Source organism: Podarcis raffonei, chromosome 15 (genome assembly GCF_027172205.1).
Source record: "Podarcis raffonei isolate rPodRaf1 chromosome 15, rPodRaf1.pri, whole genome shotgun sequence".
Taxonomy (NCBI): Eukaryota; Metazoa; Chordata; class Lepidosauria; order Squamata; family Lacertidae; genus Podarcis; species Podarcis raffonei.
The window spans coordinates 10728747-10748319 of record NC_070616.1 but is presented as its reverse complement, the minus strand read 5'-3'; the positions used below and the strand labels follow the sequence as shown (position 1 = coordinate 10748319).

Below are 19573 nucleotides of genomic sequence, written 5' to 3'. Positions count from 1 at the left end.
GCTGAGGGGGGGAAGGGATACAGGAAGCAACAAACAAGCGTACCGGGATGACGGCTGGAAGTAAAACAGGCGCAACAGACAGGACCATGCAGGAAAGGGGGGGGGGGATGGATATTTCAAGCTCACGTTTCAAGCACACGTTACCCTTCTACTTGGCACCCGATCCTCTGCCAATCCTTGCGATCCGCTGGACGTTGTGCCTGCGTTGAATCCGCTCCAAGGACCAGGTAAGCTCCTTTTAGACCCCCGTGCGGGTCCTCGCTTAACTATGTTGCGAACAGGCACGCTGGGGGTAAACTGCTCGCAAAAATAAAACAAAAGAAGCCCTACAGCTGCAAAAACCAAAACCGCTCAGCTGCTGGGCGAGGGGGAAAAGAGGGCGGTCCCTGGGCGTGCCTGGCCTTAAGTAGCCCAGGCTGCGCCTCCCCTCACCCGCCGATTGGCGAGCTGGGTTGCAGGCACGCCCAGGGATTCCCCCAGCTCTCGCGGGGGCAAGGGAAGCCCCCGCGAATGTGGGAGGGCCCTGCCCGCAACACCCTCTCCTCTGCAGGCTCGGAAAGGGCTTTACCAAAGCCATTTCCAACCTGGGAGGAGAGGGGGTTGCGGGCTAATCCCTCCCACACGCGCGCGGGGGCCGGCCTTTGCCCCCGCGTGAACAGGGAATCCCCGGGCGTGTCTCCGACCCGGCCCGCCAATCAGCGGGTCGGGGAGGTGGGGCATAGCCTATTTAAGCCCAGGCACGCCCGGGGACCGCCCTCTTTTCCCCTTGCTAGCTGTGAGGTTTTCCCATCCCGCCCACCCTGAGGTTAGGCTCCCTGAGGCTAGGCTAGCGATGACCTTGCTATGGACTTTGGTTGGTCGCCGCAAGGGGCCTGGTAGGAATTTTTCCAACTTGGCGCATTTCGAGCCTTTTGGTTTTTTCGCCTACCTCGTAGCAAATGTCACAACTTCCGCGGTATTGGCGGTTAGGCATTGGCAGGGGTTAATTGTTATGCAAATGAATGGGGGGGGAAGGAAGCGCCATCACCTCCCCCCCAATGAAAGGGGTAGTCCGGTAGAGGACTCCGGGGGGCGTGACCTAGGGAGGTAAGGGCCTCCGGCACGCCCCCGAGCGGTGACACCCGTGGGATCCTAGTTGGCGTACTTCAACAGGACTCCCACAGCTTGTGGACAACCCTTCCCGGTTCCCATGCCGGGTAGTCGATAGGAGCCAATGCCTAAAGCCAATACCTTTCAATTCTGTAATCAATAAAGTTGTGGCCTTTTATGCCCATTAACCTTAAATAATGTGTCCAGTGTCTTCATTTCACATGGGGGAGGGGACTTGCCACGCAAGCAGCCTCACCTGTGAGGCCTTGCCTTGCCTCTCCAGATAAAACTTAGGAAGGCCCCAGTCCTGCACAGTCCTGTTGGTCACAGGGCCTGGCTCCTGCACACACACCTGACACAGAACTGCAGTTCGCTCGGGTTCAGCAGTACCCAAAGGGTTTCCCTGGGGGTAAGTGCATACTCTCCAACCTTTCTCTGATGAAAATGGGGGTTTCTTCTTCTTCTTCCCCACCCATTTGACTGGGTTGCCCCAGCCACTCTGAGTGGTTTCCAACATATATATAGAAACATAATAAAACATTAAACATTAAACCAAGCTTCCCTATACAGGGCTGCCTTCAGATGTCTTCTAAAGGTGGTATAGTTACTTATCTCCTTGTTTTGGGTGGGGGTCACATAACTCCATACCCTCCAACATTTCTCTGGTGAAAATAGGGACTGTCCTAAGGAAAACCAGGGTGTTCGGGATCAAATCAGAAACCGGGATGACTTCTGTAAATCCAGGACTGTCCCTGGAAAATAGGGATACTTGGAGGGTCTGGAAGTGCCTGGGTGAGTGGAAGTGTGGATGAACCCTTTGTCTTCATGTTTCTTTGTGGACGTCAGCAGGGAGGAGGAAGAGGACAAAACTAGAATTAGTTTTCTCTGCCTGATACAGTGGTACCTCGGGTTAAGTACTGAATTCGTTCCGGAGGTCCGTTCTTAACCTGAAACTGTTCTTAACCTGATGCACCACTTTAGCTAATGGGGCTTCCTGCTGCCGCCGCGCTGCCTGAGCCCGATTTCTGCTCTTATTCTGAAGCAAAGGTCTTAACCTGAAGCACTATTTCTGGGTTAGTGGAGTGTGTAACCTGAAGCCTATGTAACTCAAGGTACCACTGTATTTGCTCTGGCTCATGTGCCTGTTGGCCTCCACCCATCCAGTTCCAGAAGCCAGCAGTTCCCCTGCCAAACATTTCTTTGCTCCAAATATCCCCCACCTGAAAAATGCTTTTCTTTAGAAGTCAGGGCCGGGGTGGGGGGCTTCCATAGACACATCTGTGTGTGACGTTTTAGCAAGGATCATTCTCTTCCTTATAATAATCGCCTTGCAGCGCATGACAGATCTAGTTCCACTAGACTGTGACTATCACAGCTCTTCATGCTATGAGGGTTTTAAGAAGGAAGGAGAAAATGTATAAGTTGGGGAGGGGGGAGAGAGAGAACGTGGTGCAGCAAGACTCTGGATTATGAAGAGTAATCTAATCTTTCCGTTCGTCAAACAGATTTTTTTGAGTACATGGATACAGCTTACTTGCTTCTTAAGGCAGGGCTCTCAGATCTGCTTGTAGTTTACTCTGTAATACTATGTGGATTTGTGTGGATTTTCCAAGTAAATGCATTATGTATATGGCTTACAGATTGCTTAGACTGTCTGCATCAATAATTAAAGCGGTATTATGAGGGATGATGGGAAGGAGAGCTCCATTTTCTGCCTATGTTCGAGGCATGAAAAACATAGCTCCTCATTTTTATTTTTGGTAGGGGGGTATTCCTCCCTCATTCTGAGTTCAATCTCCTTCCATCTCTTAGAGGAAAGGACAAATATGACCATTTCAGTTTCTCTCATCCATTTTTTCCAATGGTAGAGTCGTTTCTTCACATTTCTGGAGGAATTTACCTTTCGTAAAAAAGGCACCCTCATGAATGTGCATCATAATTATGTCATTTCCGTCACTGCCACCATCATACTTGATTTATTGACCAACTTCTAAACTACCATCTCAAGGTGATTTACATATAAGCAAATTAAAAACGAGTATGTTTTGTGCAGTTTTCTCCTTAAACACACATTTCTTCTATGCAGTTTTGCCGAATATACACAATTTTGCAAAGCACTTTCCCGTAATAAAAAAGCCTTTGTTGTTTTCATCAATGAATGAATTATTATGCACATTTTAGCATATGCACTTTTTGCACAATTTCCTTGGCTGGAGATTTAGCACTGAAAAAGATCCAGTAAAGTGCAATCTTCAAAGGGTGGGTATATTTGGGTTTGTGCTCTGTTCTGAGAATGGCAGATTAGGCAGGCTCATCTTTAAACAAAAAGTCAGTCAAATCATGGAAATGTGCCAGACCTTTTTTTTTTTTAAAAAAAATATATTTTTATTAATTTTTACATAAAGTTTCCAAAAAACATACATCATATTTAATTATCTTATACAGTGTTTTGGACTTCCATCAACCACATCTGAAGATTTTTCAATCTTTATCACTTAATCTGCATTTCATTAGTTTCACTATTACTTTTAATAGTCCTTCACTAATAATTCTCTTCATGCTTTTCTCTGCAATATTTCGAATAGTCCTCCTTACAAAACTTCTTGCAGTCCTGCTAGCGTAATCTGTTGATTACAATTGCTTTTCAAATAATTCACATATTTACTCCAGTCCTCTGAGAATCTCTGATCCCGCAGGTTTCAAATCCTTCCTGTCATTTTATCTAATTCTGCATAGTCCATTAATTTCGTCTGCCATTCTTCTTTCATTGGTACAGTGGTACCTCAGGTTACATACGCTTCAGGTTACATACGCTTCAGGTTACAGGCTCCGCTAACCCAGAAAAAGTGCTTCAGGTTAAGAACTTTGCTTCAGGATAAGAACTGAAATCGTGCTCCGGCGGCACGGCAGCAGCAGGAGGCCCCATTAGCTAAAGTGGTGCTTCAGGTTAAGAACAGTTTCAGGTTAAGAACGGACCTCCGGAACGAATTAAGTACTTAACCCAAGGTACCACTGTAGTTCTTCTTGTTTCCATTTCTGTGGCAATAGTACTCTTGCTGCCGTTATTGCATATAAAAACAGTTTATTATCCTGTCTGTTAATATCCTCCCCTACAATGCTAAGTAGAAATGCTTCTGGTTAGACCTTTCATCCATGTAGCTCCTTAATGTCTACACTGGCTGACAGTGACTAAGGTTTCAAACAAAGGGTCTCTCCCAAACCTGCCTGGAGATGCCATGGTTTGAACCTGGGACCTTCTGCATGCAAAGCAGATGCTCTCCTACTGCACTACAGCCCTTTCCTATGCAGTGCCAGTGAGATACCAGCCATCTGAACACAGGACATATGTGGAATAGCACTACCCCCCCTTCTGATTCTCAACAACTGGCGAAGAGATTCACACTGCCTGCGATTCCGGAGGGAGCTCACAGCCATTGTGATGAGCAGCCATCAGTAGCTTTAACGTGTCTCATCTCCTCTTCAGGCCATCCATGGTTTTTTTCCCTTATTTATTATTACAATTTTATTGAGACTTTTCAACATGCAATAGAAAACAGAAACAAGAAATAAGAAAAGCAGAGTGTGAAACGAAGAGCAAACAAAGAGGTAACAGAATAAAGAAAAATGAAAGACCCTTTCATGTTGTTTCTCTGTCTCAGTAGGGACGTGGGTGGCGCTGAGCCTCTTGGGCTTGCTGATCAGAAGGTCGGCAGTTTGAATCCCTATGACGGAGGGAGCTCCTGTTGCTCTGTCCCAGCTCCTGCCTACCTAGCAGTTAGAAGGCATACCAGTGCAAGTAGATAAATAGGTACCACTGTGGCAGGAAGGTAAACGGTGTTTCCATGTGCTCTGGTTTCTTTCTTTTTCTTTTACCTTTTATCTCAGTCATTGACAGTACCCTTTGAATGACTATCTAAATCAGGGCTGGGAGCTCGTGACCCTTCCATATATTTTTGGATTTCAACTCCTATCCGCTGCAGTCAGTCTGGTCAATTTTCAAGCTTGATGGGGAGCTGAACTCCAGTAATATCTAGAGGGCCGTAAGTTTCTCTTTCCCTGGTGTAAACATTGACAGTGTCAGCAGGATACAGCTCACCTCTTTGATTTTACATGGACAACCATTACACAGCCTCACTGGTAGATTTCTATGTGATTTATGTTTCTGGGTCCCCTGAGGACAGAGATCCCAGAGTGCTTTTGTTCATTGTTTCAGAGACAGCTGAATTCATTCCTCCTTCCTACTCATTCTGGCTTTGTTCCCTGGCTTCCTTCATATGCATAGGATCATAGTTTGGTTCAGGAACTGAGCAGGAATAAGAGTATGGATGCATAAAATGCAGTGTGGAAGGATCCATTGATCCCAGACTCACAGAATTGTAGGGTAGAATTGCGCATCATAGAACTGTAACGTTGGAAGGGATCCTGAGGGTCATCTAGTCCAACCTCCTGCAATGCAGGAATCTCTCCCCCCCCCCAATATTTTTTTATTATTTTCTTTAAACATACACTTATAATACACATGTCACATAATTACCTTTAGCTCTGCCGAGCTTCCGACCTCCCTCCACCCCTTCGGCAAGTATCTTGTTTCCTTACATCGTGTATTCTATTACAGTGGTAACTCGGGTTACATACGCTTCAGGTTACATATGCTTTAGGTTACAGACTCCACTAACCCAGAAATAGTACCTTGGGTTAAGAACTTTGCTTCAGGATGAGAACAGAAATCGTGTGGCAGCAGTGGGAGGCCCCATTAGCTAAAGTGATGCTTCAGGTTAAGAACAGTTTCAGGTTAAGAACGGACCTCCAGAACGAATTAAGTACGTAACCAGAGGTACCACTGTAATTCAACTTTATATCTGCCATACGTTGTGAGAGTTATTCCAGTCCTGCCAGTGTTTTAAAGGTTTTACAGTTATCTCTTATGTACACCATAAATTTACTCCAGCTTTCTTGAAACTTCTGTTCATCCTGGTCTCGAATTCTTCCCGTTAATCTGGCCAGTTCTGCATGACTCATCATCTTGACCTGCCATTCCGCAATGGTGGATATTACTTCTGTTTTCCAATTCTGGGCCAGCATAATTCTTGCTGCAATGCAGGAATCTCAGCTAAAGCACCCCTGGAAGATGGACATCCAACCTCTGCTTAAAAACCTCCAAGGAAGGAGAGTCCACCACCTTCTGAGGGAGTCTATTCCACTGTTGAACAGCTCTTGCTGTTAGAACTTTCTTCCTGATGTTTGGTCAGAATCTCTTTTGTTCTAACTTGAAGCCATTGGTTCAAGTCCTGCCTTCCGGAGCAGGAGAAAACAAGCTTGCTCCATCTTTAGGATATTTGATATTTAAGATATCACATTTTCATGAATTTTGCAATGCAGTTCTCAAGCAGACTAATGAGTACAAAATACATATATGCACATACTGGGGTCAGAGTGTCCATCAAAAAACTTATATTGGTGAAAATAACATTACGTTAGGAGAAATTGCTTTGCCAGATGATGTACCTTAGCCAAAATTGCACACGAAAACGTCTATATTAGGAGAAAATTGCACTAAAATGCTGGTGGTTTTTAATGAGGTCTTTTTAAAACAGATAGATAAATTGCAAACTGATCCAGAAATGTGGAGAGCTGAGCTTGAGAATGGCAACATTTTAAACAGAGAGAAACTGAAAATGATGATTCACCCATCCGTAAACTGTGCACATGAGAGAACTTATCTCACGAGGTAGTCAGTATGAGTCTTCTGGAATGGGGCAGCCTTGAAATCCAATCAACTTACCAAGTTGAAGAACACACATGAAGGTAGCACTGAATCTGGGACGAAAGCCAGAGCTCCTTGTAGTTGCTGAACCTTCTTCTAAGAATCGATCCTAGTGGATTTAATCCATAACGTTAAGTAGTGCACGGTTCTCTTAATAAACCTCATCATTCTTCGGGAAAACACTGTAGATGTTTACAGGGGATTTAGGGAAGGCATATGGTTTTATTCTCTCTAATTATGGTATAATTCCACTTCTACCTTCTATTTAGCAAGAAGGCAAAGGGATCTGCATTGCTCTTGTGTTCCTGAAATGATGCAGCAATTAGGAAAATGCTACAAAAAACAATTGTGATTGAAACATTGGGTTTGGTTTTCTTAGGGCTAGAGCGGAGTCCTTGATTTATCTGTCACACATACCCTCCCTTTTCTTTTTCTTCTCTTAGCCGTTTCACATAACCTTAAAGACCAAAAATTTGTCCTTCTTAAAAGTACGTGTACAGCATTTTTTAAAGCAAAAATCTGTGATGGCCATTAGCCTGAAACATTTCAAGAGGGGATTAGACAGATTCATAGAATCATAGACCTGAAAGGGACCACAGTGGTTACTTAGTTCAACCCTCTACAATGCAGGAATCTTTTGTCCAATGTGGAGCTCAGACCCATGACTCTAAGAGTCGCATGCTCTACTGACTGAGCATGAGATGGCTATCATCAGCAGTTAGCCGCATGGGGCTGGGGGTGGCACAATGCCAGCCTCTCCTTGCCCCCTTCTTGATTCCATATTTAACATGGCTTCTAAACCCTGATTTCAAAAGCTGGGGGGATGGGTGTGGAGTGGGGTGGGTTGCCACTAGGGAGGCCCAGAGCAAATTGCACAATACAGCCATGTGATTGGGGATCTGTACATGCCCTAATTCAGGGGTAGGCAATCTAAAGCCCGGGGGCCGGATGCGGCCCAATTGCTTTCTCAGTCCGGCCCACACAAATCAGTGTGTTTTTACATGAGCAGAATGTGTCCTTTTATTTAAAATGCATCTCTTGGTTATTTGTGGGGGATAGGAATTCATTCACATTTTTTTTCAAAATATAGTCCAGCTACCACATGGTCTTGAGGGATGGTGGACCAGCCCACGGCTGAAAAAGGTTGCTGACCCCTGCCCTAATTGATACATAGGACAATAATATTATTTCTTGTTTCAACTAAGCACATGTCAACTCACCCTCGGCAGATTCCTGCATTGCAAGGGGTTGAAATAGATAACCGCCATGGTCCCTTCCAACTCTACAATTCTGTGAATGAATCCTGACAGCAGATCTGGTGACGGTTCTCCACAAGGTGCTTGTACAGGGGGTTGCCTTGAGTGTCTCTTGCGGCTTGTCTCTGATGCATAGCTGCTGCCTTTGGTACCTGTACACCAGAGGAGAGCTGTCACGGTCACTCACAACTCCTGGTACAAGCACTTTGTGGCAAACTGTCACCAGATCTGCCACCAGCCTCCAGAGAATGGATCCCAAGTGTTGAAACATTTCTGACATTCAGTTACGGATTCCAAAAAAAACATTATTATAAAGCCAACAAAACGAAACAAAATGCAAGAGGCATTCATCAGACCTGTTAAGGATTAAAAGCAGTAATTATTATGGGTTTATGACCTACTTGTGGGTTGAAGCCCACATTTTGGGCGGAAATGCATTAGGGCAAGCGGGGTACTGCCCCACCTGATTTGATCCCCCTGCAGCCCCCACTCTACCTACCTGCCGTTCTTTTATGTGTTTGCTTATTTATTTGATTATTGGTTACACTTATATCCCGCCATTCCTGCAAGGTATACATGGTTCTCTTCCTCCCCATTTCATCCTTACAATAGGCTAGACTGAGAGGCAGTGACTGGCCCATGGCTCTGTTTCGCAGTTCAAGGGCACTTCTCTCCAGCTGAACAGAAAGATTTCTGATTGTGGTAGAAAAGAGAACTTGAAACACCCCACACAGCTTTAATTGTCTCCAAGGCTCTCTGTGAGACAAGCTAGAAGGCACAACCATTTGGGACGTGACAGTCTAGCGGAGCGGATGGATGGCTTCTTGATTTGTGTGGTCGTTTGGTATGCACATGGACAGGCCTGTTAACAAGCTAGGGTGATTGATCTAGCTGAAGCCGGCCTATTGTGCGATGGTCGCATTTTGGCATAGACAATAGCCACTGTAAGAAGAGAAAACAAACAAGTTTTCAGGGGGAAATGCTGACATGGGAAGCTTTGAAACAAACAAGGGTGTTATTCTCAAAGCCGTGAAGATAAAACGCCCCACTGAGAATTGAGCTGTGATATTTCCCCATGCACAGACAGAATGGCTGCTATTCACAATCCATTTAATCCTGAGTATTCCTATTAGACTTGCTGTAAGTGTGTTATGTTGCAGTTTCCTGAACATAAATACTTGGGGGGGGGGGAAGATGCAAGGAACATTTCCCTATACCAAGCCAGACCATTGGTCCATCTATCTCAGTAAATAACAGAACCAAAGAATTATAGAGTTCCTAAAATGACTGGCAGTGGCTCTCAGGCAAAGTTCTTTCCCTGCCCTAGCTGGAGATATTGGGGATTTAAAACAAACCAACAAATTTACAGTGTTCATAGCCCACTCTTCATTGAATATTTGCAAAGATTATAAAGTCATATAAGCAGCTCCAATAAATAGCAAATGAACAATTCTGTTGTTAACGGAGAAATCCGAGGGCTCCCTTGGACAAAAAAACCAATGACACCAGCCAGGAATACCAGAGCAAAACAGCAGCCAGTAGGCTTGGTCTTTATTGAAGACTTTCGCGACAGGACTCCCACCTGCCACCAGGTGAAACAAAATGGAAGCCCAGAACAAAAGAAGACCCCAACTTTTATTAGTTACTAATCCCCCAAGCTACACCCCTAGAACTACATCACAACTACATCATGACTGCATCATTGACACATCACAAAAAGGGAGGTTGAGGGAGGAGTTGTGGCGGTAACCTGAGTATCTTGTCACCTGGCTGGTTCCTCCTTTCCCCCTCCCCATGAGTCATTTCCAGAGGACAAAGGGGAGTTGGCAGTTTCCTGCCCCCAGAGGGAAGATCTGATCATTGTCCTTTGTTCCAGTCTGTGCTGAATCCACTCCTATATGCAAGTTCTTTGTGACCTTGATGGTCTTCTGTCTAGGACCATCAGGGTTGGCATAGCAACTGGGCAGGGCTCCTGTGTATGTACTGGTATGCTCAAGGGATTATGGCTGCCCTGTATCAAACCTTCCCCATTTTGTAGTCCTTCCTTCATGGAGTAAAATAAAAGTGTACTGGTGTAAATCCGATGTACGGTTGGGTGTGTGTGTGTCCTGCAACACTGTCAAAAGGGAAAGAAGCAAAATTACTATCACACAAAAAAAATAATTTTCAATTTAGCCAAAGACCTAGGTAAAATAACCAAACCCAAGACGTTTAAACAAGCAATGGGCTCTTAAGTAACAGTTCCCATCCTGTTTTCCCCACTTACGGCTGCCCACTCACTTCTCCTCTGTCTCTCACATGAAGAGGGCTCCACTCTGTGGACACCCACTGGCTCCTTCCAGCCCTGGCGTCAAGGTTTAATTATTTATACTGTCTGGTGTTTGAGCAACTTAGCCCCTTTCACTTCCCACCCTTCCCAACCCATCCAGGCTTTCACCCCGAGTGGCATGCATCCACAAGTGAGAGCCAATTCTAGGTAGAACCAGCTAACTCCAGTTTTGTTTTCCTGTCCTACAAGGGCAACACAACCAAGAAGGGGGAAGCTGCCAGGCATTGCAGCCCCCAGGACTGGGTGCTAGTAAGAAGGCAGGCAGGTGAGGGAAGGCTTTATACCCTAATGGACTGACCTCCACCCAGAAAGGAACCTAGAGACCAAGTGCTATGAGGAAAGGCTGAATGTTTATCCTGGAGAAGAAAACCTTAAAAAATAGTGCGTAGCTCTCTTCGGACATTTGAAGATGATGGAGCACATTTGGTTTTCTGTTGAGCTTGAAGCAGCGGGTTCAAATTACAATAAGGTGGATTTTGACTAAACATTAAGAACATCTTGCTGTGCTGTTCAACCGTGTAACAGTCTGCCTTGGGAGGCGATGGGCTCTCATTGGCTGAAAGTATTTTAAGCCGGAATTGGACAGCCAACCTATCCGGGATACTGTGCAATTGATAGGTTCTTGCATGGAGCAGAGAATTGGACCAGAAGACTTCTGAAGCCCCTTCTAAGCCTACAATTCTACAGCCTTATGACACAACCAACCTAAAGCATTCTTTTCACTGGTGTTTTGCAGGCAACATATAATATACACTCAACCTTTATTTTAGGTGTGTGTGTGTGTTTTGCATTGTTTACATACAATATGTATTTTGCTTCTTGGCCAATGCAGGATGCTTGCTGTGATCTTTAGAGTCCTCAGACCCACAGGTATCAAGGATGACCTCTTACCTTTTTATGGTTTTGCTTTTCTGTGTTTTCTTTTTGACACTGTGGGCCATATTCAATGTTGTGCTAGCAGAAGCCAGTGCAATGTTTTCTGCTAGTGCAACCAGTGCTGGATTTAAGTATAAGCTAAACTAGCTATAGCTTAAGGTCTACTCTCTCTCACCCCCCCCCCATTTCACTATTAATATACTTCTTAATTGTATTTTAGTTCAACCATTGCTTTGATAAAATACATATTATGTGCAAATGGCTTTAGATACCTGTTAGGTCCATAAATTACCATATAGCATATATTCAACACAAAAAACCAGTGACAATTTGTTGTTGACAAAGGACATATAAAGGGCCCCATTACCTTCAGTAGCTTAGGGCCTCATCAAACCTAAACCCGGCCCTGAGTGCAACTTTACCTCCCTGCCTCTCCTCCATCTGTGGCCTCCAAATATCAGCTCTTGAGGGTTGGGAAGACCCCCAGAACAGCACATGGAAAGGGGAGATTGCTCCATCAACAAAAACATTTTTTGCTTGCCTGAGGGAAGAATCTCCTTTCACTATAGTGAATACAACCCCGGTAGTTTGTTAAATGCATTTAGTTGCTTTAAACCACTCAGAAAAAAAGTGCTCCCTCCCCGTAAATGTTTTAAATGAAATTAAATTCCACAGGACTCTATTTGGTCCTGCTAGCTTCCTAGTTGCAGTCCTATCTATTGAAAAGGCATGTAATGAGCCTCTTTTGGTTGACTGTCACCATGATTCAGAAAAAAATGAAAGTTGGGGTGGAGGAGCCAGATAACATGTGGTTGCTAACTTTGGGTTAAAGCTTCAAGTTAAATTGCTATTAAATAAAATACTATAAATATATGTTCCACTCTGTTGGCAGTGTGCTATTGTTTACTAGTCCGCTGTAGTGTGGAAGGCCGGGGGTGTGGTTTGGCTTTTATCAGTAATTTTAATACTGTATAGATTTCATGTGAGCCGCTTAGAGCTTTTGATGGTTAAGCGGTATAAAAATCTTGCTAAATAAATAAATAATAACAATGAGAATTTCTGGAGCCACCCTACAGGCATGTTGATTCATATTTCCCTGTTCTGCAAGCATCTTAGTTCCATCTGGTTCCATAGAGGAGAGGACTTCAAGGGTTGCAATTATGTTTGGTCTAAGGGGACTTCTTCCATTGACAGCCAGGGGTTAATCCCATGCCCACGTCCCGAATAGATCTGACTCCCCAAGGCATGCTGTTATGAGCCCCTGACTTAATGATCCTGCCCAGAAGATCCCCAGCCAATCATGACTCATCTGGACTTAAGAGGGAGGAGCTCCAGGCTTAGAGGGAGTGGCTTAGAGAGAGGCAGAGAGAGGTAGCCTCTCCACCTCTGTTATTGCCATTAAACCCAGGCTAGGGTGATGTTCATTATTTACTCTTGGGCTGCAATGTATTGAGTTGTAAAAGACATTTTCTCAAAACGGGAGGCATATTGAAGGATGCCAGAAGCACGGCAGGGAGGGCTGGAGATGGACCTCACATCATTCCTGTGATGGCATTTGGAATACAAAAGATTTGACCGCAGAATTGGGAAAGAGACCGTGGCTTTCTGCTTAAGAGGCTTTATAGTTTCTCTGCTATATTTAGGCCTGTAATCTTTTTTTTTCCCCCTTCCTCTCCTCTCCTTTTGAAGTGGAGGAAGAGGTTTTTCGCTGGGCAGGAACCTCCTCCCCTGCTCCCCACACTTTGTTGTTGTTTATAGGAAAGGTGGTAGGGATCCGGACGCGGCGAGTGCAAAGGGTTAAACCCGCCACCGTGGGCTCTCCAAGCAGGCCAGCCAAAAGCCGCTCAGCCTTTGGTTGTCAGAATAATGTTTAGCCAGGTGTTAATCTGTGTCTGGAGGGGGAAGCGATGGAATTCATTATTCATTCCGCCAGGGGAGGTCACGGTCCTGGGTGGCTGCCAGCTCTGAAGCCAGCCTCTTGGATTTACTGACATGTGCCACTTGTGATGAATGCAGCTTGCGGTCCGTTTGTGGAAGTGTCTTGTCAGGCAGCCAAGTCAACAGAGGAGCACAGACGGAGGCATTTTGGACAGCAGCTACGGGGAGGCAAAATCCAGCATTCCTTCAGCGAGGGTGCAGAGCTATCAAGCTGAAAGCGAGAATTTATTTCCCATTCCCTTTTCTTCCTTCCTTTTTCTCCCTTCCTCCTCCTCTTCTTTTTTTAAAAAAACATTCTGCTGTTCGAGAGAGCCCTTGGGATCCTTTTTTTAAAGGAGGAAAAAACATTGCTGGCATCTTTTTTTGGAGGGGAAAAAAGCTTACCTGAGAGTCAGAGACGATGATCAAGTCGAGCTGGTTCTACGTAAAATTCAAGTATGCAGAAAAGGTATGTGAAGCTGATATATTTCCTTCCTGGGAGGAGAGGTGCATGTGGGCATCTTTCCTGCACAGATCCCACTTTTAGACAGGTATTCCTGGTCACTCGTGGTCCTGAGTGCTGCCTTGAAGTTTCAAAGCCGCATGTGTTTTCCTTGGCTATGGTCATTCTTGGGCTGAAATCTGTACAAAGGCTTGGAAGTCTGGCAATCTGACTTGCCTGCGAGTAACGTGGGGAAACGGCCGGTCTGGTTTGTGACCTGGTTTCTTTGAAATAGCCACAGGAAAGAAGTGTGTGTATATTTCCTGCAAGAGGAGAAAGGAATATTTTATTCTGTGCAGTTGTTGGAGAAGTAAAAGTTCTGTAGCAGGGCAGTGAGGTGGCAGGGGTGAAACAAAAATGCTGGTTTTCATTTTATTTTGTCGAATAGCTGAGCGGGGGATCTCCACCTATCTATTTATCTGGAGTTCCTTTGGGGGAAGAACCATATTCTATGGGTCAAATGCAGAGACCAAAATTGCACCCGCTCCCTTGCCATGGCCATCATTTTAATTCTTTCCAGCTGGACAACTTATCTAGAAATGTTACATGCCAAGGTTGTTGTTGTTGTTGTCTTGTTTTGTTCTCTTGCTGCACTCCATGGCTCTGCATGACTGTGAACACTGGTAGCTAGCTTATAGCAAGTCAGATCGTTGGTCCAAATAGCTCAGTATTGTCTACACTGACTGGCAGCCGCTGTCCAGGTTTCAGACAGGGGATCTTTCCAGTCCTACCTGGAGATGCCAAGGTTTGACCCTGGGGCCCTCTGCTTGCAAAGCAGATAATCTAACCACTGAACTGTTGTCCTGTGACCCTCCTCCATATGGCTTGGGGTTGCTTCCCTTCCAAGTTGGGGATATCCTATTATTAGGAACATCAGAGACCGGAACAATTCAAGCTAGAGCCTTTGGTTGTGTAGTGGCCCAATCAAATTGGTTGACTGGGGACTTGTTCTTGCTCTCATCTGTTTTGCCATCTTTGGAGGGCTGGGACAGATTTTACTCTTGCAAAAGACCAGGTAGTGTTGGGGGAGGGAGGTTGCTCCCCTGGTACCATGTTTACTACTTGGGTGGCTGGTACGGATTTTTATTTATTTTTATTTATTTATTTACGGCTATTAGCCCATAAAATATGTACAAACATAAAAACACAGAGACATAAAAACCGATATATCCGACAACAGAAGGTGAACACCACGATGCAAGGGTGGGTCATTGAGCAGAGCCAAATGACAGCTAGGGGCCAGGAGAGCTCCAGGGGACGGATCACAGGAAAAGGAAAACTGAAGACGAAATCCGACATGCACTCTCACCATAACAGTCCGATTAGTTTTGCTGTTGTTGTTGTTTTTTGGTGGTTTTTGAGTGTGAGATAACCGCATTCAGGAATCTCGCCACCTGCAGAGTTACAGAAGGATCTGTATCCTGCAAAAGCAGTGCGGCGTGTGACTCAACAGGCCTGCCAACCAAGCGCAGTAAAGCAGGACCCAGGAATTTAGTCCTGGCTATGCTATGTAGGGGACAGTTGAACATTATATGTGTAAGAGATTCAACAGTTTCCCCGTCACACACGCATAGCGGAGACACCAAACCCTTGGAAAATCTGTGGCTCAGCTGATTCGATGGAAGGACATTGAACCTTGCACGAATAAATGCAAGTCGGTGTGGTACTGATGAAAGAGATGACATGTATGATGGAAGGCCAAGTGGTGGGGTTATTCCATGATACCTGGGGGAGCAGACACCCCCACCCCTGGCGAGGTTGTGTTGATTTTCAATGTCCGCTAATCTTTGCTCAATAAGGCTTTTGGCTGAGCGTAAGTTCATCTTTAAGGAGTCCGCTGGGGAAATTCCGATGCTCAGAAGTTTGGCATGGATTTTTCCTACCCACGGATTGACAAAGACGTCCCGCCAGAGGCACTGAAAAAGGTAATGGTCGGGAAGCCTATGCCAGCTGGACAGCCAATAGCCAAAGACTCGCTTCCAGATGACAGTCTCCAATGATGCAATCCTTAACTCCAGACGTATGGCTGCGTTGCTCACACACATGGGGAGTTTCAGAAGGCGACGGAGAAACTGATTCTGCAATGTCCCCAGCGATGTTAAATTGGACCCTGGGGCCCAGAGCGGGGCAGCATAACAGAGGGTGGAGACCACTTTTGTGTGGTATACCTTCAATGCAGAAGGGATGTGAGAGGCTCCGTCGGCCGCAAAAAATTGGAGTAGAGTATAAAGTATTGTTTTCCCTTTGTTTAGTAAATACTGTATCTGTGGCTTCCAGCTTAGATTGTAATGAAAAAAGACTCCCAGGTATTTAAATTTGAAAACCTGTTCTAATTGGACTCCATCTAACTTCCAGCTGTAAGTTTTCCGAGACCTGGAAAAGACCAGGACTTTAGATTTCCCATGGTTAATTGTCAGTTGGTTAAGTTTGCAATAAGCCGCAAAAATCTTTAGAGCTCTGCATAAACCAACTCTAGAGTAGGAGAGGATCGCTGCATCATCGGCATATAGGAGCAGAGGGCAGCGAAAATCAGCTAGGCGGGGGGCATGAATGTTGGCTTGAGACTCATTCAGAAAGAGCTTCATATCGCTAATAAACAAGTTGAAGAGGAGTGGGGCCAAAATGCAGCCTTGGCGCACACCTCTATTTATTGGGACCTCGTTGGATAGGTTTCCCGCCGGTGTGAGTCTCACTCTAGCCGACGACCCATGGTGTAATTGGGTTATAAGCCATAACAGCCTTCTATCTATGCCCCATCTCTCTAATTTCTTCCATAGGCAGTTTCTTGGGATACTGTCGAAGGCAGCCTTTAGGTCTATAAAAGCGACACATAGGCGCCCCCGACTCGGGGCAGAATATTTTCTGGCAAGATGATACATGATTACCATATGGTCAGAGGTCGAATAATTGTTCCTAAAGCCCGCTTGCTCATGGCCAATCAAGTTTGAGTCGTTTGCCCAATGGGACAGCTTAGACAGCAAAAATTTTGCATAGATTTTCCCGATGATAAACAAAAGGCTGATGTTCCGATAGTTCTCTGGGTCAGCAGGGGGACCCTTTTTATGGACTGGCACGATCACGGCCTCCTTCCATGACCTAGGGATAAGCCCTGTAGAATTAATTGCATCAAAGACTTTGGCCAGAATTTCAGCCCACCACCTCGGTTGCGCAACAATAGCCTCAGCAGGGACTAGATCCGGCCCGGGGGCTTTGCCCGTTTTCAGATCTAATATCAAGTCCATTATCAGGTCTGGGTCGGTGGAGGGCCACAAAGGTAGATGGTCGGCTCGGAATTCCGTGGAAGAGTTGGATTCCTCTGCCAAGGAGAAATATTTACTCAAGAATTGTTCCCATGTGGGCGCAGGGATAATCGTCAGTGGGTACTTCCTTCCTCTTTTGTTTATCAGAGCCCAAAATTCCTGTGGTCTGCGGGATCTCGAGGCCGCAATCAAGGCTCGCCAACGCTTTTGATGTACGGATCGTTTGGAGTCATTTTGTTCATCAGTCACCTTCTGTGGGGCATCTTGATTGACAAATTGCGGGATTAGTTGTGGGATCTGGAAGCTGAGGGTAGTCTTGAGAATACGGTGGTACCTCTGGTTACATACTTAATTCGTTCCGGAGGTCCATTCTTAACCTGAAACTGTTTTTAACCTGAAGCACCACTTTAGCTAATGGGGCCTCCCCTGCCACCACACCACCAGAGCACGATTTCTGTTCTCATCCTGAAGCAAAGTTCTTAACCCGAGGTACTATTTCTGGGTTAGCGGAGTCTGCAACCTGAAGCGTATGTAACCCGAGGTACCACTGTAATCCCTTGGCTTCAAGCATCGTACAGGAATAATGTTTGCTAAGGTGCCTGCCTGTCACCCTCCATCCAGGGAAGACATTCAAAGTCTAGTTTGAATTGGAAAAGAAAGTCTTTCTCCAGTGGAGGTTGGTCCATTCCGGCACATGGGGGCACTGCCCCACCAACTCTGAAGGGCTGTGACTCAGTGGTGGAGTACATTGCTCTGTACACAGAAGTTTCCAAGTTCAATCCTTGGCTTCTCCAGGACTGGGGGAGATCTCTGCCTGAAATCCATGAGAGCTGCTACCAACCATTGTAGGCAATACTGAGCTAGATGAAGGACCTGGCTCAGGATAAGGCTCCTTCCTAGGTTCTTAACTTCAGGCTTAATTATTCCCAAGTGCTGGTTCACCAGTGGAGGCTGGCCCATTAGGATTGGGCACTGCCCCATCAACTTCAGTCTGCTTGCCTTCTTACTTGAATGGCTTTGGCTGTCACCACCTTCTTCCTTGGTCTCAATGTTGCCCTAATAGAACTCAGCAGGGAGGAGAAGGAGGGAGACCAAACTGGAGTGAGTTGTCTCTGCCTGTCATTGCCTCTCGTTGTCACCTACTGTTGGCCTCCTCTGCCTTTCGCCCTCCTAGGCCCAATGGGCACGAGCCACCACCATCTTCGCTCCATTGTGTTCTTCATGTTGGGGGAGAAATGCACGTCGAGCAGATTCGCAGCAACCCAGAAAGGACAGGGGATGGGGAGGAGAAAAACATTTCCATTGTCAAGGCGTAAATTTTTTATTGACTATCAGACAACTTTTACAGCTCACTGCACAACAAAGATGCATGGAAACAGATAAACTTTGCACAGTGGGGTGTGTGTAATGGGCTAGGAACAAGCCTGGTGTCACCGTGTAGCATTTTTAGTCAGATGCGGGACTCACTAGGCATTTGCTCTCCACCGTGTCAATCAGCACCAGGTGGGCAAGTCTGAGAGCATTTAAATTTTATTTGCTGAAATAGTGGGGCATTTGAGAAAAATAAATGATAGTCCCCAACTCACCGGGTCACCATTGATCCAAGGACTTGTTGCGTCTTATTACCACTACCACCATCTCTTACTCCTACTTGCTCAGGCTAGCCCAGTGATGTAAGAGAATGCCTATCAGGATGCAGTTTGCCAAGGCCTCATTGAAATGGGGCAAGCAGATTGGTGGAGGACAGGACCCAAAGCTCCCCCATAGCTCAGGGGTCAAGCTCATGCCTTGCATGAAAATGGTCCCTAGCTCATTCTCCCTCTCCATTTAAAGCAGAGGCTGAGATATGCTCCATGGTGAGATCCCGTGTGGCTTTCAGAGTCTCCTCCTGACCGTCAGCTGTTCGGCGAGGAGTGGGGAGGGCTCTGATGTTCTCCAGTGTGTTTCGCTCTGCAAGAAGATCAAAGCAGAGGGGGAAAGCCTCTCCACAGATAGGGAGATTGGTATTCTTTGCAAATACGCAAGAAGTGCCCAGGAATGTTTGCAATTGCATGCCTGTAATTTTGGGGACACAATTGCCTTTTGAAGTTTGAGACTTTTAAGTAGCTGCAGGGCAGGGCGTGTAGTTCAGCTATGCATGGATCATAGCAGCTTAATGCAGAAATGGGATGGAATGGGCTTCTGGGTGAACACATTCAAAAGTGATATGGAATGGAAACGGACTCATTCAACCCATCCCTCAGAATAACCAAATCTGTGAATCCTCAGTTGTTGCTGGGTTTCAGGCTCCCACCAGTCCCAGCTGACCAGTAGCCTGGTACTGCAGGAGTTGCAATGAAACAGTGTCTGGAGACTATGGCTTCTCCATCTTGGAATAAAGAGACCAGCAAAAGTTGGGAAATTCTGGAGTATTATATGGAATCTGGGCATTTTAGGGATTGAATGGTTGTCATGAGGCCAGGGAATATCACCAAGATTAAAACAGTATCTGATGTGTACTCTGTACTCTGTTCTGGCTCTGCATTGATGGCTCATTGGGGTTGCCCAGCACTATGAAAAGATCCCAGTCCTTCCCTCCCT

At 45.8% G+C, this 19573-nt stretch overlaps 1 protein-coding gene across 10 annotated transcripts in view; it reads left to right on the top strand.

The window, feature by feature from the left end:
- The window catches only part of AUTS2 (activator of transcription and developmental regulator AUTS2), a 689545-nt gene that overhangs the window by 169669 nt on the left and 500303 nt on the right, over positions 1-19573 (top strand). Inside the window, exon 1 of one of the 10 annotated variants that reach the window (XM_053367373.1) lies at positions 13227-13700. The exons of the other annotated variants lie outside the window; for them this stretch is intronic. Within the exon in view, the coding sequence (XP_053223348.1) occupies positions 13653-13700 (48 nt within the window). The 5' untranslated portion in view covers positions 13227-13652. Of the gene's footprint in view, positions 1-13226; positions 13701-19573 lie in introns of those variants that run through there. 10 annotated transcript variants of the gene reach the window in all.